The 24,312-nt window shown below is 35.3% G+C and overlaps 1 protein-coding gene across 1 annotated transcript; it reads left to right on the top strand.

The window, feature by feature from the left end:
- Positions 1 to 1,939: 1,939 nt before the first annotated feature.
- LOC104505293 lies at positions 1,940 to 23,989 on the top strand (the record flags this gene model as incomplete). Its single annotated transcript, XM_010148153.1, has 5 exons — positions 1,940 to 2,136; positions 6,135 to 6,278; positions 7,318 to 7,491; positions 15,413 to 15,524; positions 23,852 to 23,989. Coding segments are annotated over 5 exons (765 nt in total), but the record flags the coding sequence as incomplete, so codon positions are not given.
- Positions 23,990 to 24,312: the final 323 nt, after the last annotated feature.

Here is a 24,312-nt window from a genome sequence, read left to right as displayed (position 1 = left end):
ATGTTGTTGAAGTTTTCTAAGGCAAGCATGCACCTAGAATATCTTTAGTCATTCCATATGATTTAGTTTCTTTTGTAGTTTATAAAGATAGACATAAAAAACCTAGTCAGGTTTATTTTTCTATAAAAGTAATTTCTTTATGAAAATGTGCATTTCAAAGGTGGGTCTAACTCAGTGAATGATAACCTTAATTATTAGTAATTTCAATTTCCATTTACTGCAAGAATGTAAAACTCATACTGAAATATTTTGTAGCCTCGAGTAATCTGTATTATCTCTCTTCAAATATGTTGTAAACATCTACTTTATCTTGAAATGCAAATATCTGAAATATACTTTAAATTTTAAGTAAATATTTTAACATCCTATATAATGCTTGTAGAGAGCAAAATTTAGGGACAGAACTAATGAACTGAAGAATGGAAAAGACAGTTCGATTCCTTGCATAACTGACAAAATCAGGTCACTTTTGTGGAAGATAGTGAATGGGCGTAATAAGCTGGTGACAAAACAGAAAAAAAGGTAATAATTCAAAAATTACCACGCCATTAATCTTGTCTTTAAAAGAGAACAAACTAATTTATTTCAGAGAGGGTTAAACCTGAGGTGCAATTTATAATCTTTTTGATAGCCTTGTAATGTTGAAAGATGAATAATGTCATTCTGCATGATTCATGTCTTGAGTTATTTTTGTGAAAAAACTGAGGTAGTGATGACACAAGGCAACAAGAAATCTTCAATTTACTGTTCATCTGTGGAAAGGTAAGATCTGTATACATAGGAGCAGGACTTGGTGAAAGAGCATGAGCAGCATCACAAATGAAGATTGATGTCACTTTCAAAATTCAGTAGTTGTCATTGAAGATACTGATATAATTTGAGTACAGTTGTCTTAAATATAATCAGAAAATAAGCCAAATTAAGGAAGAAGGGAAATTTCACAAGAATTTGTCAGGTGTCCCCCCTCAGGGAGAAGCAATTATTTTTGAGTTTTATCTGTAAGTTTTTGTTGTGTCATTATATTCTCTTACCTTTTTCATTGTCTTTTCCAAATTTTGAAATTGGTCTCTAACCTTGGAAAATAGTGAAAAGAAGCATCTTTGTTACATATAAGACCAGAGTGAAATTTTTACAGCTGCAGTCTTCATTTGGTTTTTCATGTTTATTAGACTGTTGGGGATGTTGTACTGGGGAACTCTATGGCCAATCACTGGAGTTCCTCATTGTGCCTTCTCTTCTCCTTTGGAAAGTGTCCTACAAGGGCTAGTAGATATTGCAAGGAGTCTGATCCTTTGACCTGGCTGTGTCCAAAGACAGACAGCATTTGTATCGCTTCTTCCCTATTCTAAAGATTACTGAGGAGAGTTTTTCCTACATGCTGTGGATTGGACAACTGGGTGTTTTCATGATCCTCTTCCAACTTGGACACTCCTGACATTTTCAGGAACTCAGACTTTGAATCCAAAACTGGCCATAGGCAAAGTCTAATGAGTAATTCTCATGAGAACTACTAAAATAAACAGAATTCCAGTCATGATTGGGGCTGCTATTAGAGAAATGTACTGTATAGCCTATGGTATCTCTCATGGGTACTGTTGGTAAAAGTATAGTAACTACTATACTTTTATAACATTTACAGAGAACTTTTCTAATATATTTAATAGATCTTTTAAAATACTTCTCTCTCTGCACTACTGGGAAAAAAAAAAAAACCACCAGAAAAAATTGTTTCGGTGCTTAAATATATCTTTTTTTTAATATTAAAAGAAAAAAATTGGCTATGCTTATATGGTAAAACTCCTAAAATTCTATTTTTTTGTTGTAAATTGCAAATACTGCTGGGGATACTCTCCTACTGTTTATTGGAACTCTCTCCAGATTCTTCTTGTGAAATCAGTGTTTCTGTAAACAATTACATTGCCTTTTTTTTTTTTTTTAGATAGAAGTGATGCAGTTGAGCTTCCTATGAAATTCATTCCTCAGTATGCTGGTTGCTACCGCTGTCAGATTCTTCTGAAGTCCTCCTGGGATGTTCGTGTGTATGAGATTGAATGTGTAGTAAATACAGGCCATGCTGAAGCAGAGCTTGAATTTCTAACTCCAGCTTATCAGGCAGTGATTCAGGATATTCCAATAGTAAGTTCACTTTACTACTAGAAACTAAACTGAGATTCAGGATTTTTAAAAACTTGACTCCGGATCAACACTGTTAAAATTTAGAATTGTAAAATGCACAAATGCATGTTAATACTGAGTTGAGCATTATTACTCAAATCCCATATTGGACATAAGATAATAGTGGTTGGGACAAATAGTTTCTGGCAGTTCTTAAAGTAAATTATTAGTTTGACCATCTTATTTCTAATGTTTCACTTCTGTTCTGACAATTGCTAATCTCTTATTTAACGTTATCCCACTTAAAGTGTAAAAAGGAGTTGTTTAATCCTGTGAGTAAATGTATTATTTCTGAAAAATAGGAGTGATGGTGAGGAGTAAAATAGAAGAACTAGATTATGTACAATTTAGAAGAAATAGCAAGCATGTGCAGTATCTCATACAAGTTTTGTCATATCTATTTTGTATATGAAACAAATTGACACGTGAGAAGTAAGACTAGAGAGTGATGATGAAGTGTAGGTTGGAGTGTCATCTCCCTCAAAAAATTATTACTCAAAATTTAGAGAACTTTTCTGATTTATAAGAAAAAAAAAAAAGATTGTGAAGGAGCTTAAGCAGTGAGAGAAAAGGGAGAGATTCTTTGAGAGATAGAAATGGTAAAATGTTTCCTGGGATTTAAAGTATGGCTTGGTCTACATACTTGATGTATCCTTTTGATATTAGAGTCACCGAAGTACACAAGTGAGTTAATTTATAGAAAAAGTATTCTGAGATTCTGTAGATAAGAGTGGGAGCACAGTCAAAAAAGGAGACAATATCTGGGGAAAGACCATAGTGTGGATACTCTGTGAAATACTGAAAATAGGCAAGAAACTAGTTCATTAAGAAGAAAAAAACCAAAGAACCCCAGTAAAGAAATAAAGGGAAATCATATTACAGTGCTATCTTTTCTTACACACAATTTTTCAGATATTAAAATATTACTTATTAAATATTGATTTATTGAATGTTGCATTATGAAAAACAGCAGTTATATTACACAAGAAAGTAACACAGAAAGGTAAGGGGTTTTGTTTCACTTCAAACAGAGTTTCTAAACAGATTGGCTTTGTTATTTTGATTTTTTTTTTGTTTTTTTCCCAGAGTGTACTTAAGTATATATTTTTAAATTTCCTGCAGGAGTCATGCATTTATGCTTTTAAGTCCTGCTTGTTTTCTTAGAAAAGAAATAAAAAGTACCCCAGTTGGAGCATATACTCTCTGTGTGTGTATATGTGTGCGTTTGTGAGAGACAGAACGTGTCTCTCTCTCTTTTGCGGAATTCATACAGGTGGTCACAAAGTTTGGTATAAATGTCTTCCCCTAAATTTGCAAAATCTAACGTTGATGAACAAATACAAATATGTGAAATTGTTTCTGTTTTTTACATCTTAAGCTTAATTTTGTGATTGCACATTAGTTTTTCCACAAGGTTTCTTTTACGTTCAGTGTAAGAAATGTGTGTTACTCTTTCAAGGAGTTAGGTAATTTACATTTTAATGTACATTCATTCTAGCTGGACCTTCTGCATCTATCAGAAATTTTTCCATACTTTTATCTTGTTAATTAGCACTGTTATGCTTGTTATTCAAATGGCTGAACTTCAAAATACTCTAGGAAGTCGTGATCATAGAGAGTGAAACTGAGGTATGAGGTTGTGCAGTGTGCTCAACTTAGTTTCTTGAACCTAATATTTATTGTTCAAAGCACTTTTTACAGACACTAGCAAACTAATTGTCATAACATCTACATGGTAGGTGGAACACCCTATAAATGGAGCATGTAAAATGATCAAGTGATTTGCTTAAAGCCACACAGTGAATAAGTGACAGAACCAGAATAAGAACCCACCTGAATCTGAAATCCATTATTGTTTTTTGATATGGGAGTTAAGGCTGAACATCTGACTTTCCCATAATTCTCACAAGCATGAGATGAACATAATTGTTCCAGCAATCACTTTCAGCCTCTCCAGGTGTAGGTCCTATACATGCAGGCTTATTATGTACCTTGGATTTAAACACCTACTATCCTGTGAAAAGATTCCAACTCCCTTTAGCATTAATTGTGTTTCTCATTGACTTAACAGGCTTTGCATAAGATTTTGAAGTAAGCAGACATTCTGTAAGAATTAGGCAAGCAATTAAAACTGTTTGTTAATGCACAAGTACAAGGGAGTAGAATTTTATCGTTGTTTAATTTTCATTTTCTAATGTTTTTGGTTGACCTTAATAGCTTTCTTTAGAAGATATTTTTAGACAAATTCATGGTGTATTGGAAGGATTTGTTACAGTAGAAGTTCAAAGTGACCATGTTTGTCAACTACATTTCTCCAGATGAAAAATGTTTGTGTTCGAGATTAAGAATAAATACTTATGATACCCGTTTTTGTGATCACCACTAATGTACATAAAGGATCTGATACCAATGTCAGATTATTAAAAATAATTGAAAATAAAGCTACTTAAGGCCCCAGATTTTCACTGTCTTTCTCTTTTCCTTACCAAAGAGCAATTGTGGTGATGTTTTTCCTCTCTCCCCCTTTTAAAATAGTAGATCAGCAAAGGGTGATGACCTGCCCGTTTTAAAAATGGTCAAGCTTGTTTTCGAAAGGATAAAATTGTTCCTGATATTGTGGAGGGAAAAAAAAAAAGCATGAGAATAAAAATAATCTTTTGTCACCTTTTCCCCGTTTTCGTTGTGTCCTCAGCATGAGATACCCATTAATTACTTTTTTCTTTCATGTATACTACCACAGATGATGTAGGTGTTGTTATAGATTTGGAGACCACAGTAATGGAAGTATTTTGAAAAACTGAGGCAATATGGAAATCTCAACATTCCAAACAGACATTTGTGCTCAGTTACTAGGAAATTTACCTCTTAGCAACTAAGAATTACACATTAATCATACGTATTAGCTGAACCTTAGATATATGATCCTTCAGGTCTTGGGCCATGGGGTTAGATCTCATGACCACAGGTGCTGGTTCTTATTTTCTGATGAGATAGCTGAGCTTGATTGACTTTCAAAGGAAGCAAGAATTTAAGTGTCATCTTTATTCTACCAAATCCATTGTTTATCTCTGATGTTTATATACAGTTTTCCATGGATTAAGACCCATGTGGGCCTGACCCATTATGGGTCAAAGGATTACTTCCTCTTTGCATAGATCAGATCGATCTTCTCCATTTTGGCAAGGCAAGCTCTTGAATGCCAGTTTATTTTCTTCTTCAGATAGATGTTAACCTTCTTGCATACTTTTAAACAGACTTTCATACTACTCAGGACAGGCATTTTTAAAAATAGATTAGTCTCTTGAAAGATCAGTTTCTGAGAACATAGGACTGTGATTACTCCTTTGGAGACTCCTTTGTGGATGCCCCATCCCTGGCTGTCTTCAAGGCCAGGCTGGACGAGGCTATGAGCAACCTGGTCTAGTGGAAGGTGTCCCTGCCCATGGCAGGGGGTTGGAACTAGGTGGTCTTTAAGGTCCCTTCCAACCCAAACGGTTCTATGATCCTATGAGATGGAGTCCTTAATTGGTAAGGAAGACTGATCCTATAATATAGTCAGTGGCCAAATGAGGCAATATATGCTAGTACACCACGTCAATACTTCAAAGAGGTACACTTTGAAGACAGCACCATGAAGATACTTGTAAATGTTTATAAGGATACTTATAAATTTCATCTTGACCATTAGCTATATTATGTTCATATTCTTCTACTCCTGCTGACAGTGTTGCTACTGGTAGTATTTGTGCCAGTAATTCTGGCTGTCAGGAATAAGGGATTTATTATTATCTTAATTAATTTTTAAAATACAGTTTTATTCTCTCCAAAGGTACTCTGGGCCAGTACTTTGGTATAATTAGTACTGTGCTCTAATGCAGTGATAAATGTAAGTAAAAGCTGAAATGCCTGTTAAGAGCTTTAAATGCATAATCTAATTTACATCTTTATTTTGATTTCAGAGTAACGTGTCCAGCCAGAACTGGAAACTTAAAGCAATTTTGGAAGGACAGGGTTTTTATGGCCCTCCTTTAATAAACGTGGGTCTGGGTGAAACAGCTGTTTATCCTCTCATGTTCAAGCCTATTGCTGAGTGCGTAACAACGGTAAGAGGGAAATTAGTTTCAGCATTTGAAAAGGATACTTCTGTCAATAAAATTTACTTTGTTGTCCAAATTATAAAAGTGCTTAAGCAGTTACTAACATTAAGTGTCTGCTTGAGAGTCAGACATTGACAGGTTGCCTACTAGCTGAAGTAAGAAATCTCTGCTCTGTAGAGATTCTGAACTTTGATCAAAAAAATGTACATTGTGTTAGTCTGAATTTAAATGCATATTTTAAATTTTATTTCATTACCTAACTAATAAAGTAGTAACATTTTTTTCTCATTGCATGCATACATCACAGAAGAATTTGTGATGCCTACTTTGTTTCATAAAATGATTTCTGTTACAAGTTAAACTACTGCTTAGAAGCTGCTTTTGCCATCAGGGCAGTCACTATTCCAAATGCAAAAATGAAGAGCAGAGCAAAGACTCTGACCCCTCTAGCAAGAAGCAGTATACATACTTCTGCCTATATACTAGCTGAGAGATTTTGACTGCAGGTTGCTAATCAAATGTTTGAATTGCCAAAGACAAAAAAAAAAGTTTTGCATAACATTAGTAATCTTTCTGAATGCTTATTACTAACCTAATACACCATAGTTTAGGAGTCCAGTATGACAAAACTATTAAAGAAAAAAGCCCTGAATCCTTTCATGACAAAGAACCATGAAGAACATTTTAGTTGAAGGACAGATTGAGTGAAGTTATATTTTATATGAAGAACACTTATATGAGAACATGTTTTCTTTGGATATTTGTTTTCCAAGAAACCAAAAAGTGTAAAACATAGCTATACAAAGCCTTTATATTTCAATGTTTTAATAATTTTGAAAAATTAAAAAGAAAAGGTTTTCTTTCTTTAATTTTCTTCTTTGTTTAACAGCAGGGTTTACTTAAGAACTAGAAAATTCAATAGGAACACTTTCTTGTGAGGATGCTTTGGTGCCTGGATTTAAGGTTAATAAACTAAAGAAGTTGGTTTGGCAGCCAAAGAGGAATTTACTGTGCTTAAACACTTTTTCTTCTTTCTTTATCACAGGGAAGGCTTATTCTGCGAAATGTTACAGCTGGCACTGAAAACATCTTTAGCCTTAAGGGAATAGGGAAGAAACCTCTGGCACAGGATCGTATTGTGATAGATTGCCAAGTAAGAAAGGTCACTCGAAAAATTTTATTGGTGCCCAATTATACAAAGAGCAAGTTAACGTACAAGGTAAATTTTTTGCAACTATTTTTCTATTCAAGAGCCAACAAATATTGTATTATAATATCAAATATTGTTGTAATTGCACATGTACTATTAAAATTAATGTATTCATGAGAAATTATAGCTAACTATAGTTTATAGTATATGTATATGTTTATAGTCAGGAAATCTGTGAGATAGTGTATGTTTTTACTGTACCATGGAAAAATATTTTAAAATTTTTTTAGTTTGTTTCCCAAAGGGACAGCACTTTCGCACTTGCATTCTGTTCATTTGTTTGTCTTTCTTCCCTTCCTTCTGGTTTTGAAATCAGAGGAGGGGCTTGAGAATTACAGGGTCCCTAAAATCTTCATAAAGCATTGCAATATTACAGGGAAAGTACAGAAATTATTATCCTACTAAGGATAAGATTGCAGCATGAGCTCACTATGTATCAGTTTCTGATGCCCTAATGGCCTGGCCAGTCAGTGCTTACATTTCTTTATCACTGTTAGTGTCTTTTGCCCACCTGTTGTTCCAGGGATATTGGAGGAAGTTGGAAATACTTTGTGTGTTTGCTGATGAGACAGAAAATTCAGAGTAAATAACAAACTGGAGTTGTTGAAAGGCAATGAATCACTAGGGAGATGGAGTAGGAGGTGCTGAGGTATTTGTGGTTTCAGTGGAGGGAAATCAGACACAAATTCTTAGAAAATACAGTTTTGTTATTTTCCCTGCTGAAGATCTATTTACTATTAAATATAATAATTCATTGCTTTTCACTGAGTTGTATATTTAACTGTATTTACACAAACACATTTTCTTATTTAAAAACACTGTTGTATTACTGTAACTGCATAATTTTCCTACCATTTTTCTTGTCTGCATGGTTAATTTGAAAGTGATAAAAGTATTTCGGCAGTCTTCCACACCTTCCTTACCCATGCATAGGATGCCATGTCATATGCTAGCAGAGGCATAGTGTATACTAGGGCGAAAAAGTTTGCTTTAGCTTTTCTTCTCAGCTGCAGAGAAGAATCCTGAGCAAGAACATCTTGGACCTTGCTCAGTGAAAGCCGTCTTTGTGACTCTACTATGGCATTTAAATCTGGAGTATATCGCATCTAGATGCTGTGACCTTATACTATTTGCTAGGAGGGCCCGGTCTGTGAAAACAATGCAGGAGAGTGTGCTCTAAAAATTGTCAGCACATGTAAATGTGAATTTTTGAATTCACGTTTTGGGGAGAAGGAGGGAAAAGGGGAGAATATAGATTCTAGAAAGTAAAATCTGACTAGTTAACTTGTGTGGACTTGTCAAATGAGTGACTTTTTTGTTCTCTGCCTTGGTGCCAGTAGCACCAAATGGTACTTTGTGCATAATGTTGATAGGTATTGGTAGAGAGTGGCCTCACCTTTGTTTATAAAGAGAGAAAATGTATATACCAGCAGCAGTCTTCTATCAGTTAACGGGAATTCATAACAATGTAAAATCATTCCTTAAACTTTTTCTAGTCCCCAATTTTTCAGTATTACTGGAGGATTTACATTTAATAAAAAGGTCCAGCTTCATGTTCCTTTTTTTTGCCTCATTATTACCCCACCTCAAACAAAGCAGGAAGTGTATTTTTTAGGCATCACCAGCTTTGATATTTTTCTTTTCAACAGTCTTAGCTTTTTAGATGTGAATGCATTTACATTTATAATACATTTGTACTTTTATCTCTAAAAGAAGTGAATATTTCTGAAAATTGACAACAGAATTATTTCCTCTGGTTTCCCATTTTATTAAAACTCAGTGTCTTTTCTGCCAATGAAAGTCACTGAAATATCAAACTTCAAAATGGATACATTATAATTATGTATTGTGTGTCTTTTTCAGAAACATTGTGTTAAACAGATTTACGACAGTTGTAACCACTTTAGCATGAGCTGGGTCTGATTGAACTTTGACCCTCCTTGAGGATGCTCTCTGGCTACCAAAATCTGGTTTTTGGGTGTGTGTTTTCTTCCACTTGGTTGGTTTTATGGTGTCTTGTTTTGCTGCCATTTTTTTTTTTTTTGACTCTTTTTCAAGTACTGCTTGACAGTCCAACCGTGCGTGCTCTTCTTGCTCTGGGACTTTGGGAGAGAAGTAGTAAGGCCAACTATTTCATGCTTGTATGCATGTAATAAATTAATCAGTGTGCATAATGTATTTTCCTCTACGCTAGGATTTTATCCAGAAGCTGTTGCAGAACAGTTCAAGCAAGGTGAGCTGGAATTGTTGGAAAAGGCAGGATTGCGAAACCTACCAGTGTTTGGAAACTGTCCTGAATAAAGCAAACAATGTTAATCATTTCCAGTCACTCTCCAGCAGATGTCACGTAGTGTCTTGTGCATTTGTAGTGACTGAAGATCGTTTGCTCGCTTTCAATTCCAAAAGGGTTAGTAAATTTGCATTTAATCAGTAAATCCAGAACATGGTCACTGTTATTAGGAGTTAAATGCAGTTATTAGGATAAAAAGTGCAAAAGTGACTATTAAAAATGAAGGTTAAGTCTGGGAGGAAGGGGGAAACATTTCTTTCTTTTTCTCCATTAAGAAAGCCCTCTTCCCTCTGAATAATACTTTTCCCATTTCAAATATATATGGAGTGCTCATGTCTGGAGAAGCAATAATTTTTGTATGTGTGGTTTGCTTGTCTGTGCAACCATTAGTATGTATCAAGAGAGTTGAGGAGGGAAGAAGTGCCTTTGGAATTCAGTGGAGGTCATGTACATGACTCCATCAGTCTACCTTTAAAAATGCTAAGCAAAACACTTTCAGTGCCCACAAAGCCTTCCATGATCAAAAAGACGATTTATAAATTCCCTTGAAAAATATGAACGTTTTTATGAACTATTTTCTACTGATTGATGAGTACACCTTAGGGAAGTACTGCTGCTGTGCTCTTCATAGCTGGTTCTAGGGGATATTACAACAAACAGTCTCTTGTGAATAACTTACTCCTGGGTCTGAAAAAACGTCACAGCAGAATTCATAAAGAATTTGTGCATGTATGGCATCAGCCAGAGAGCACATCTTTCTCTGATGCTGAGTTAATATAAGGTTAGTGACTGCAATGTACGTGGATTTTAGTGCCTTTAAAATTAGATTAAAATCATTCTAAAAGAGCAGGAAGTGTACTTCTATAAAATCCAATCTGTCAGTCTCATGGCAGAATTTTTTTTTAAACCATTTTCTTTTGATTTTTGTATAAAACTGTCTGCTGGATATATATAATTGTCTGGTGTGTTGATGCTCAGTTCTAATGACACCTTTGATAGTAACTTTATATATAAAGGTGCCTAATTTTTTCAAGTCTTACTTTTGTAGTAAAAATATAAAACTGTATAACTATTTTTCTCAGTAATGTTCCAAATAGATGCCATTAAAGTAAGACCTCCAGAGGAATCTCAAGGTTCAGTTAAATTACCTTTCAGGTATTAGGTTATACAAACCGTTAGCAATTTCCCAAAGTATTGTAGAATAGATACATAATCAAAAAATATGAAATCCCCTGTTCTCGATGCATTTCTGTCTCTATCCTCCATATATCCATTTTAGATCTTTAGAGTGTCAATGAAAGACTGACAAGAAGGTTGGGTATTTGTAACAAATATCTCCTGTGTAAACATTTAATGAGGGACTTCCTGTTCAAGCTAAGTCTTGTTTGGTAACGTATGTGAGCTTTCCTGAGAATAAATTCCATGCAACTCTAGTAATGTGAATGGGCAAAGTCCTATACCCTCATCAAGTTTGTATTTTTTTACCACAAGCAAATCTGTGTGCGCCATATTCCTTCTAATTTTATCTGTCCTTCCAATTTCAAACCTTTTGGCTTCCACGTTGCCTACGAGAACTTCTATAACAGGCTTCCCTACAGAAAAAAACTTTCTTCGTAGCAATAGCGAATGGTACAAAGGCCTACAGCATGTAAGAATAACTGTCGTTGTTGGCAGGGGTTTTTTTGTGATTATCGGTTACGAAAGTGTTTGATCAAGTAAGGGTATAGTAAGGCCTTAGGTCTGATTTGTGTCTTGAGATAAGTTAGTGGTCTTCACAGTGGTCTTGGCTGGGTTATGAATCTGGATTATGTAGCACTCTTCATTATGTAGAACTCGGGATTAGCAGCTGAACAGGCAGGAATTATTTGAGGAATATACTCAGTGTAATGCAGAAATATTTTAGTTCACGGTTGTAACATGCTGCTGGCAAAACAAAGGTGATTGCGAGAATTAAATGAATTCCTAATAACTCATGAACTTGCAAAGTATGCACTGAAAGCAGGATGAGGACAAAGTATTGGAGGCTTTCTTTGAACCATCTGTCATTCCTAACAGTATTGAAAAAAATCTGGTTAACAGAATGATCACTGACTCTCACAGACCCAGTTCTGGCCTAGTGTCAAGGAGCATTACCTTTTTTATTAAGTACAGCCTGTCAATATTGTTGAACAGACCTGAGAAACAAATTTCAAATGGAAACTGTGAACATACTACAGTCTAACTTTGTTACACAAAGAGATAGTAGAATTTAAGCATATTTAACTAAGTTCTATACATCCATTCACTACTTTGGCTTGAACTGTCAGCTGACATTTTTTCAAGTTATGTTTATTTAGTTACTCAACTCGGGAAATTTTTTTTTTTTTACTATAATTTTGAAGATTGGCTTTCCATTCCATTCCATTCCTATTCATCTTAAATAGCCATAATACACTTCTGCAGAATGAGTTTTCAAACCTGTAATGTGTTTCTGGAGAAGTACAGGAAAATTTGAGATCACCGGTATCCTTTGAACACTGAAACAGTAGTGCATTTGTTATTTAAACATCCCCAGATAACCCTAAGAATACACCATGTCCAACACCAAGAAAAGAACAAATCAAAAAAACACAGTAATTTTATCAGTCTGATGCAGGGGAGGGAAGGGAGAATTCGTTCTTGTGTCTTGATATGTATACCTGGATTCAACCACTGAAACAGTGGCCATGTATGTACTATTGTGACTTCATTGCTTATACTCAACTTTTTCCTGTTTGGTTATACAACCACTTAGTTAACAACATAATTTTAAAATAATTTAGCTTTGATTCTAAAACTTCTCTTGAGTGACCAAAAATCATCAAACTTCCAGTCTACATTTATACATCAGCACTCCATATCCATTTCATGGTTATAGTCAACTTTACACGCAGTGTTCCTTTTACTTTGACATTTTTTTTTGCTAGAAACTAGTCTGATATATCCAGTCTTTGACAGAAACTCTATGACCCTATTTTCCTGCATTTTTTCAAATTTAATCACATTTATCCTACTTTTGCGTCTGCCTCCATGTTACTTTCTCCTGAAAAAGATCTCATTTTAATTATTCTTATTTCTATCCCTAATAATTTGCTGCCATTTCTGTTATCCTATCCTTATTTTTTCGGTACTTAGACTCTACTTTCATACACTTTACTAACTTCACTGTAAACTGAAATGAAGTGGTCTATAAATAAGGGATCACACCTGATTTATTGTTTATCTTGTATGAAGCGAAATTTCCTTATCCTCAGCGTGTAGCAGCCCCTCTTTTCATAGAATCATAGAATGGTTTGGGTTGGAAGGGACCTTTCAAGGTCATCTAGTCCAACCCCCCTGCAATGAGCAGGGATACCTTCAACTAGATCAGAATGCTCAGAGCCCCATCTAGCTTGACCTTGAATGTTTCCAAGGATGGGGCTTCTACCACCTCTCTGGGCAACCTGTGCCAGTGTTTTACCACCCTCATTTAAAAAACAAATAAACAAACAAACCCCAAACCCCAACAGAAAACCTTCCTCTTAATATCTAGTCTAAATCTTCCCTCTTTTAGCTTAAACCTATTACCCCTTGTCTTGTTACTACAGGTCTTATGAAAAAGTCCCCTCCCAGCTTCCTTGTAGCCCCTTCAGGTAATGGAAGGCTGCAATAAAGTCTCCCCAGAGCCTTCTCTTCTCCAGGCTGAACAAGCCCAACTCTCTCAGCCTGTCCCCATAGCAGAGGTGCTCCAGCCCTCTGAGCATCTTTGTGGCCTCCTCTGGACTCGCTCCAACCCGTCTATATCCTTCTGATGTTGAGGGCCCCACACCTGGATGCAGCACTGCAGGTGGAGTCTCACCAGAGCAGAGGGGGAGAATCCCCTCCCTCGACCTGCTGGCCACACTTCTCTGGATACAGCCCAGGATACGGTTGGCTTTCTGGGCTGCCAGCGCACACTGCCGGCTCATGTTCAGCTTTTCATCCACCAGTACCCCCAAGTCCTTCTCCTCAGGGCTGCTCCCGATCCCTGCATGCCCCGGGTTCTATTGGTACCGGGGGTTGCCCTGACCCAGGTGTCTGTCTCTCTGTTGTTAAGAGAAATTTTTTTCTAATTTTTTTAGAAGTGCCAGGTCAGCAAGACTTTCCATCACTCTCTTCTTGTCCTCTTTTTTTTTTTTTCTTGATGATTAGTCTCTTTTCTTGTTCTTTGTGGTTGTTAGACTTCTAACATACAGCTTGAAATTCAGATTTATTGGGGAAGAGGAAGATTGTTGCCTTAAAGGTTTTCTTTTCCTGTTATTAGAATAGAAGTTCCAGATTGTAGTAGTACTTGAACAAAGTATTATATTAAAGTACATATCCCAAGGAGGATGAACATTCTGGGCAATGATGGGCTGTAATAGAACTCAAGATGATCTTAGAATTTTTTTTTTTTTTCCTACAGAAAATATGAAACTTATTTACTAAAATAAAAAGATAGCTTTGGGAAGGAAGGAAGTATTCTGTGCTCCTATTGCTTTTACTGTTGGAAAAGCAATCTGTGTAGAATCCAAGTCTCCACTTGGATGCTTGACAGCCTAGCTGCAGTCATTAATGAAATGAATATATGAGCCTGGAAATAAAAATAAAATTCTAATCTTCATGACTTTACTTGGGATTTCACTCAAAATCCGCCTAATCAACACTGAGTTAATTTTATTATTTAATGTAATAAGGAATTACATGAGTGCTACATGGTATCCTGAAAATATTTTTTAAACGGGCTCTGTGCCTCAGTGGAAAATCATCACCTGTAGTCAGACGTCCACTGCAGAAATTGCAGTGTCAATTTAAAGTACTGTTACTCAGCAGCAGTTTGCTCCACCCAACAGCAGAGGTAATAGAAGAGAGGGTGTGAGCAGAACCATTTATGCAGTCGCCTCCTGGCTTCCTGCACAACCAGTGATTTAAGCAGATAAAAAGTTGGTAATGCTGCAAACGTGAATGTCTGTACCATGAGCAGCTGATCATAGACTCTGTCTGTAGTAAACTTATACACATGACAAAAAAATGATATGCAGTTAAAAAAATGCTCTCAGCCAATATTCTTGCAATCAACTTTATAGTTTAGAGAATCTAAAATTCAGCATATGAAAATTGTATTGGCCTTTTCATTGTTCAAGTAGTTATTATGTATGCATCGCATACATGTCATTTGCAAAATATGACATACCAAAAATCATGGTTTAATATCACTTGAGGTGTATAGCAATTGATGTTAAAATGACACTTCAGATTTTGCTTTGCTCTGTCTAGTTAGATGAATCACTACTGTTAAAGCTCTTTGTTACACTTCTAAAGAAAAGGTATGTAAAATATTAAGGGCCTGACTTTGCAACTTTATGCATAAATAAGTAGTTCCATGGTCTAAGTGAGATAGTTTTACTTTCGTTCAGCAATGCCTTCGAAATTTGTGCTTGATATGATCTCTATATGCCAGCACTACGCTTATAGTGTGTATTCTTTTCACGTGCATAAAGGTTCGGACTTACTGATACCATTTTTTGTGTTCTACTCTTCAAAGCAAGTAGAATGGGTATTGTGCCTGTAGTGTTCTTGCCACAGTAACTTGCTTTCGATCACTTTGTGAATTCTCTTCACCAGGTATCTTCAGATCTTTCAATGGTGGGTGGTGCACCTGTTATTACTGTAGAACCAGATGACACTGTTGCTTACACATTGAGTGTATCTCCGTGGAGACGAGGAATCTTTCGAGGTACAGTGTAAAACCCGAATATATAAAATCTGTATAAATTAACAGATAAAATCTGTTTGCATTTAAAGCTTACATGATCTTTATTCTAGAAGTAAGGCTATAATTACTGGTGATAGTGGTTTGTAAGCTGGCTTATAGTGTTATTTGTAAAGGTAAATTACTGCTAAACATGTGGTCACATCCTTCAAAAATGCCAGCATATGTGCAACTATGCATTTAATTGGTCCCATGAAAATTGACTCAATAGGAATTAATGATTTTGAATTATCACCAAGTTCTTGAGTCTAAATTTAATCTTCTAAAACCTGTTGAGGAGCTGTGGTTATTTTAGCATTAATAAAATCAAAGTTTTAAAGGCAGAGACCAGAATTTTATTCTTTTTCTTGACCGCAAAGCATGAGTACATGCATAGAATGCAACGAAACCAATTCCTTCTTTGAGATGTGTAGAGGCTAGGGATGTCTAAAACCAATTGCATATAATCTGCATCAGTCCATGTTTATAGTGGTGTTCTTATGATAGAATAGCAAGAGTCTTGATTGTTTTAACGAACATCAACATATAGTATTTAATGTTTTTTCCTGAAAAGAATATTTTTAAACAAATATTTTTTAACAATTCAGATTTCATAGTTTTGTAAATGCTTAGTAATAATTCTACAATTCCATGTTGCTCATTATTTACCTCATAATATGAAAAACATATTTTCTCATGTGAGAATTGGGCTGTACAGTCAGATTTTTTCTTCCTTGGGAGGGAATGATGGGAACAGAAGAGACTGTCTTAAAGTAACTGAGTATCACACAGTAAACTTAGATATGAACAAATTAAACTGATGTTGGAAAAATCTCTAATCCAAAATGCTTAGTGTAGAGTTTTGATTTTCAGGGTTCCAAACCCCAAACAATTCATTCTTCTACCTTCTTAGACAATTGAAATTAATGACATATGTTTTCTTAACATTAAAAATCTATTAAGTGTTCTCCGTAAGGGTGCCCAACTAGTTTGGTCTTTTGGCCATTTTGATTTTAGCATCTGATGTGTAAAATATAAGTAATAATGCCATCTCAATTTACAGGTGATTTGTGGAAAGAAATTAATACTTGTAACAGAGTTTGGTCTGGTGTCACTGGTAGACTTCAGTGCCTTCTTACTAAATCTGTAGCCCTGAGACAAAATTTACTTTCTATGAATAGGAGTCAGCTTTCAGTGAAATTTGTGACCATCAGAAATGTTCACCAGGAAATACTGAGAATGCGCTATTTTAACTTATAATTTTTGGGGAGTTTATGTGTGTGGGGTTTTTTTTTCTTTTTCTCCAGGCTTTAAGAATTTAGTAATATTTTCTTCTGTCTTAAAAAATCCTCAGTTCTTTTATATATACGGAAAGTTTCAGTAGAGAAGGTTCCAAGGGATCTATAATACAGCAAATTGATATCAGGTGGTAAAAGCCGTTCCTTCAAAGGGACAGTGATGGCATGTTCAGATTGACATCTGCTATGTTCTATCGTTCCCCTAACTTCTATTACAATGGCTTCCATTATGTTTGGAAGTAGTTTATGTTCAGTGAGTGAGAAAAAGAGAGAACAGTCGGTCTCTGACCCGACAGAAAAGTTATTGGTTCAAAGGCTGGGAAGCCACATATGATCTTTTTTTCTGAAAACAGTTCATTTATTCTATGTCTTAAAATAACCTGATAGAAGGCTGAAGTTGTCTTTTGAAAAGAGACAGGGCCCAGTTATCTACCATCCACCCCCTGGCTCAGTGCTTGCTTTAATCACTACCCTAGGAAATCGTGCTTTGTGCTTCCTCTAGAGCAGGGACGGTTTTAGTTATGTCACAAAAATGTGTGCATGCTCTAATCATTCAGCTGCTGTAGGAAGAAGAGGGTTGGAGGGAAGAAAGGTTACTGCTGTGGGTTGGAAAGGCAGCTGCTGATTTTGCTGTCTGATGTGAGGTGAGATAGAAAGCTAACTACCAGATGTCCTATCTAAGGTAACATCAGCTAGGAAGTACTTACTTTTGTGGCTTCAAGAAGTCTGTCTGCTTCATACTGTGCAAGGCTGGGAAGTCGTATTTGTTCCCCAAAGCAGAATTTCAAGCTCCTGGAAAACTTTAATGTCAAAGCTGAGATATACATGCATTTTTGGCACTTTTAGGATCTTTTTTTTCAGCAGCCAGCCTGAAGCTTGAGGATCACAGATTGGATGTAGGTGATTCAAGTGGGAATTAATTAGGACTCGGGAGTCTTAGTCCTTTCTAGGTTGAAGATGGTACAGGTAAAGTAGAATTTAAACACCCAAAAAGAAAGGTACTCTATTCAGTTTGGTGAATTTGTTTAGAGGGAAGTAAACAATCCATGGGGCCACCATGTTGAATGATTGGGAAAAAAAAAAAACCAAAACCCTATGCTCAAAAGCTATCTAAAGAGTGGGTAAATTATACCTTGTGAGAAAAAAAGAACAAATATTTAGATACCTAGCTGAAGACTGCTATAGCGCTGATGGCGGATTTCAAGTTTAGAACTCCCTAACTTATAAGTGTAAAACTTTGTAGTCTTGATGTTCTAGTAGTGGTTTTGTCATATTAAAATAAATTATCATAAAAGGACTTTTACTATATAAATTGTTGTACTGTACAAATGGTCTGCATTTTTCTTTTACATTCAAAGTCCTTTTTGTTGCAAAATTATATAGCCATGAAATTATACTTCTTTTGCTTTCCTTCTTGTCATTTTATGATTGTTAAGCTAAAAAGTGGGCCCAGTTCTTTTCAAAAGTCCATTTGGAAACTTTCCAACACAGGGCTAATACCATATGCTTTGTCTGGTTTGTAGCTGTGTGACAGCTTTAACATAGAAATAATAGCTAATAAACATCTCACAAGATTCTGGCACCAGATAAAAGTCTTCAGCAATCTGGTTTCTAAGTAATAGAGCAATTTCCTTTAGGTTTGATAAAGCATCTTCTACATACTACTGTATCTTTTATCAAAGTTTTATTTCTGCTTTCTGCCGAAAAGACCAGAATTCTTCCAGAATAGGCCAAAGGTCATAATGGTTGAATATTTCTTGTGCAAAAAATACACACCTTTTATAGTCAGTGTCCTTTTACCCATAAAAATTTCTTCTACCTTTTGGAAAGGAGCTTTCTAATTTTATGTATCACCTTTCATATATTTTTTAGCTATGTCTGTACTTAGTAGGCAGCAGTTTTCCATGCTACTTGGAGCTTTTGAAGCTCACATTTGGGGAAAAAAGGCAGTATGTTACAGGCCATGGCCTGTCAGACTGCAACTGTAGAACAGTTTTAATGAGATGGTGAGGATCATGCCAGAACATTCTTTCCTGTAAATGAGATTTAATAAAATTTTAATAAAAAATTGGGGTTTTAACAGTATTTTCCATTCAACAGTTGTATGAAATCTGATTTTAAAATAAATTCTGTTCACTTCTTTATTTTGTGGAATTCTGAAAACTGATCTGCTGGTGGCTCTAACGTCAATGGAATCATAAAATCACGTGCGGGATGAAGACTGTCTCTGTAGCTTCTTGCAACCATTGTTGTATTTCCAGCATCTGTCTGTAACTTTGCCTTCAGCACTTCCTCTTCAGCAGACACCCTAACGAATTGAGTCTTAATTCATCTGTAATAAGGACAAAGAAGTGTTTTCTGGTTGCTTAATTACTGTGAATGGTTCTGGCATACCTCTGCTGCTGGATCACTGGATTTTACTAAGGAGGGCTGCTCTATCTGTGCATACCACTGCCTGGCAAGGTGATCCTCAGCATGCCCTTTCCATCTATCCTGGTGCAGCAGGAGGTGTGTACTCCTGCACCCTTTCATATCACGGTTTCATTGTCACAGTAAGAACAGACAGTGAGAATTACAAATAAAACAATTCACCTCTTTATTAAAGGCAACAAAACCATACAGGAATGTTAGTTGATAGCGGGGTTTGTCACTCACTCATTTCTCCTATGCATGAGTCTTAAAGCTTATTCTGCTTCCTTGTCACTGATGCAGGGAGCAATTAATTTAGTCCTGGAACACCAACAACTAGTAGGATTTACAGAAACTCTTCAGAACTTACATATATCGTCATAGAGGTTTTCCTACGCAAAATAGAGATTATAAAGTTTTGTTGTAACCTACAATAAATAACATTTTTTGTCAGTAGAAAAATTGCCAGAAGAAAAATTGGCCAAAACTAAAGCTTACGTAAATTACACTCAACTTCTTAAATTACTCTTTTCTGTGGAACTTTTCGAGCCAGCAACTATACATTGATTACACTGGCCAGAAAAAAGCAGGACAACATAAAAACCCTTACTCTAACTCCTAAGACCTGTGCTTATTAAGATCATGTTGCTATATTTAAACCACAAGCCAAACTTTTCCGTATCTTTTCAGATTTGTGTGATGAATACTGTAGCCACATAGCCTTCTGTTCTTGTTTCCAGCTAAAATATTGGGGTACAGTGGGCTTTTATCATCTCTCTGCACTAGAAAACAATCATGTACTTTACATATCTTTCAAATAATCCATTCAGATTATACAGAAAGGAAAGAGTTGAGTATTTCTTGCTTTCTTAATCGGATTCAGGGATGGTGAATCATAGTGTAGAGCCAATGAGTCAGTTTAACGTGTGTTGTTGCAATTACAGTTTTATTGGGACATAAAACAGCCTTTATCCTTCTACAGGGATGCATCTTCTCAGAAGCAATGTAAACCAAGGCTTTGGTATTAATATGTGAACTTAAGTTTTCTAAAATGTTTAAACACTGGATAGCAAAGCTAGAAAATTTTCAGTGGCGTTTTGACCAAGAAACCTTTTAAAGCAATGTATCAGCAAAAAGAAACCCTCTACAATTTATGTAGGTTTTAATAATTAATTTTCAGTATAATTTTAGGAATTACTTGTATTGTTGCTTTGGCAAGTTTAGTATTTTCTGTGTATGCCAAAGGACAGAGTAGTGGTATTTTCTAAAATACGTGATGGCATAATACTGTGGCCAATTGAAGCAGTGGGAATTGTAGCTCTGTGGTGTACATGAAGTCTTGTTTTTGAATGTATGCTTTAAGAATTGTCATCCATGATAATCTGATGTTACATTTTTATATCATGTATGACACAGAGGTCAGAACTCAGCAACTAGATGCAAGAAGAAAACCCTAACACTGGGGACTGTTAGGCATGAACAAATCTTCATTTATAATTTGCTTTGTAGCACCAAGAAAGGTAATGTGAGACACTGCTACCTTTACTGAAGACAGTGTAAACCACTGTGGTTTCTGTAGGATGGCAGTGCGTTTCACAGCTGAAAAACTAAAATTTCCTATATCAAAACTCTCACGTAACACAGGAGCCAAGCTCAGCAGAACCTTCTGAAGAAATACAAACATGCTTATTTCAAATCTGTCATTTTGATCATTGTTTCTACATTTTCCAATATACTTTTTATTACTTCATAACTTGCTAATGGATTTTTAGTACTCTTCATTGTATAAAACTCTATTTCCCATCCTGCAAAATACCTTTTGATTGGAATTTTTTTGTAGCCCGTAATCTCAATAAATTCATATATTTATGTATCATCAGCTATCTTATTCTCCAGTAGTGGCCATTGGATTGCATCATTCACTCCTGAACCAGGAGAGCATTCTTCTTAGGCATACTTCCTCAGAAAATATTCTGCCTTAATTTAGACTCAAGTCATGCAGAGCATACTACATGCTAGGTGTCCTCACTGATAAGGATTATGCACCCTATATTTGAATTGTAATTAATACACTTTGTTGTTGTTATTTGCAGTTTTTGCCAGCAATGATTTTCTGTTTTTCCCTTAATAAGAAATTTAAACAGCTTTGAGCCAGTAGTAAATACTTTGGTACCCATGAAAATTATGGAAGACAATTTATGAATGTTTTAAGGTTAAGCAGATAACCTGAGTTTAAAAATGTATGCTATTCGTAGTAAAACTGATTTTTTTTTTTTTTTAATTTAAATACTAGACAGATGTAATAGAGTGCCTTGCAGAGTTCTGAATACGTTACATTGATCCAGTCACCTTTATTGATCAAGATTTTAACATTGTTATTATTTCGGTTTGTTTGAGACCTGTTTTCCATAAAGAAGGAAAATTGAATGTCAGCAATTACAGTGCAATTCTTCAGTGATTTTTTTTGATTGTGCGATTGCCAGATTATCAGCACAGTGGTTTAACAGTTCAAGTAGGTTTTGGTTACCATAGCTCTTCAACTAGTTCTTGAGGTATTTTAAAGCATTTGCAATTTACAGTTCTGGAACTTTTCAATCATTCCATAATTTGTTGCAAATAAAAATTAATTATTCAGTTCTTCAGCCAATGATTTTGGTGCTTTTGAGACTACATTTTGTGTGAAGCCAAGAAAGTTACTTTTTGTTTTACCATCCCTCTACCGACTGATGAAATAAAAATTTTCAAACTGCGAACACTCATGTTCTGTCCCTCTTTCTCTCACTGCACATACGCACAATACGCTTTTCTGAAACACAGACAATTGGTAAAGACAATTGGTTTTGTTTTCAACTTTGGTGTTTTATACCTGTGCTATTTAGGTGCTATCTCAGAAAAAGAGATAGGGCAATGTGGAGATGATAAACCTTACTTCTCTGTAATGATTTAATGTAATCTTAGCAGAAATAGTTCATTGGTGTTTGTCATGTTGAAATTGCCACATGGCATAGCTGCCACTGGGCATATCATGAACTCCTTGATAGCACTTGTCTTTAGTTACATTTTAGTTGCCTCTTTTTTCCCCTCTTTTCTTTCAAGAGTATCATCCTTCTAGCATAATGTTATTATCAAAACTAACCATGATGCCATTGTATTAAGATCAATTCCTCCTGGAAAAAAAAAAGGAAACTTGAATGTTTAAAAGCATGAAGGCAATCTTGTGTAGAAGTGTGGGGTTAAGGGAAGAAAGTTAAGCCTGGAGGATTGTAAATGAGATGGGTGTGTACAGGCATGTGTACAGGAATCTTGATCAGCTCCTGGCTGCTGAAGTCAGGGTGGCTTCCTGAGCCAGTTGGTGTGATCGATGTGGTGTCGTATCGCCCCTTCACTGCTGCTCCTTTCTCCAGGTCCCATGTGAGCCTTGCTATTTAGCTTCAGCTGTTCCTGCTAGTAAGCTGCTAAAATCAGCTAGCCAGGGAACACAGCATGTCCTCTGCCACATGATCTGTTTGTTACCACACGTCAATCCCCCTCAAAGCTGGAGAAACAAAAAATTCCATTAAATGTAGGTATTTCCGAATCAATTTTTTCTGGGACTCTTTTGAAATTATATTAATTTTACACTTCAAATTTAAAAAGCTCCATTATGTATAATTTTTCCAAATACTTAATAAAACACAGTTACATGAGTTCCCTTCAAGAGACCATTTCACATAAACTCTAATGATCTCAAATAGGAAAATTGCATACTGTATAATATCATAAAATACGTCACCTCCTCAAATTATTTTTTCATTGGACATATGAGGCAAGAATTAAACCTGCAACATATATTTATTTCAGCTTTGAAACTCTACAGAATGTATTGAAATATTGAGGGACAGTCATTTGATAAAACAGTAAAGATATGTAACATTTCCAAAAATTTGTGTAGATTTAAAATTCTTCTTCAGAGGCATGTAATGCAAGAAATAAAATATGATTATTTAAAGTGGGTATATAAATTCTTCCAGAATAACATTACTGTTATTTAAAGCAACCTGTACATACTAGATTTTTAAAGGTAGATTTTATATTATCAAGTAGAAATCTCCCAATTTAAAAATCCTGGGCTTATAATCTTTATGTATTTTATCTTCCCTAAATACTTTATTACAACTTAACATACAATACAAAAATGTATCAGAGGCAATTTTTAACTAATATATTTATTATCTTATAGCACTAGAAGGGAGACACTGATTTAAAACAGTAGCAGAAACAATTAAGACGATGTATAGGAATTACATTGGAAAGAAAGATACTATTATAATCTGCCATATTTTATAGTTTTTAAGAAGTGTTTTGATTTGTATTTGTTACTAACAATCTTTAGTTCAGGTGCATAGAAAAACACTTTTGGGATAAAAAATGGTTAATTTCCTTGGACTTTCTCAAGATGTAATTTTTATTACCATAAATTATAATTGGATGGCTGACACCTGGAGTGGAAGTTTTACTTCGTATTTTATTAGTTTTGAACTGAGGAAATACTCATACGCGTCTGGCAGTCTGTTTTATAAAGCTAATGCCCCAGCTAATATAACACCTGGTATCTATTTGTTTTAGGTGTAATTTCATTTGTTGCTGAAGATGAAGACCAACAGCAGTCTCAACATAACAGCTCACTAGAGAAGACAGATGGAGAACAGGCCCTTCAGAAATTGTCAACAGAGACACCACAAACTGTTGATGCAGCACACACTGGTATGTTTGTTATTATGGATAAGTTTGTTGTCTGTTTGTATAAACTTCTAATTTATTTTAAAATTAAATGTGTATTTAGTATGCCAGGCCACATGCCTGCAAACAGTGTTAACTCAAATGTTTCTTCCAGGCATATATGAATTCACTCCTTTTATGATTTTTGAAAAGTTTTAATGAAATTTTAAGCTGAACTTGTTTTGTTTTGGTTTTTTTTCCCTCTCTTTTCTGCAACGATGTCACTGAATGTCACTTGTTGTTGGAGAGGGGCAGCATTGGTTAAATACTTTCTTTAAAAGTATCCAGTAATAGTAAAGGTGATGATG

This window comes from Eurypyga helias, unplaced genomic scaffold, assembly GCF_000690775.1.
Source record: "Eurypyga helias isolate BGI_N326 unplaced genomic scaffold, ASM69077v1 scaffold17753, whole genome shotgun sequence".
NCBI classification, from domain to species: Eukaryota; Metazoa; Chordata; class Aves; order Eurypygiformes; family Eurypygidae; genus Eurypyga; species Eurypyga helias.
The sequence above is the reverse complement of the archived record's forward strand: the minus strand, read 5'-3'. Positions and strand labels throughout refer to the sequence as shown.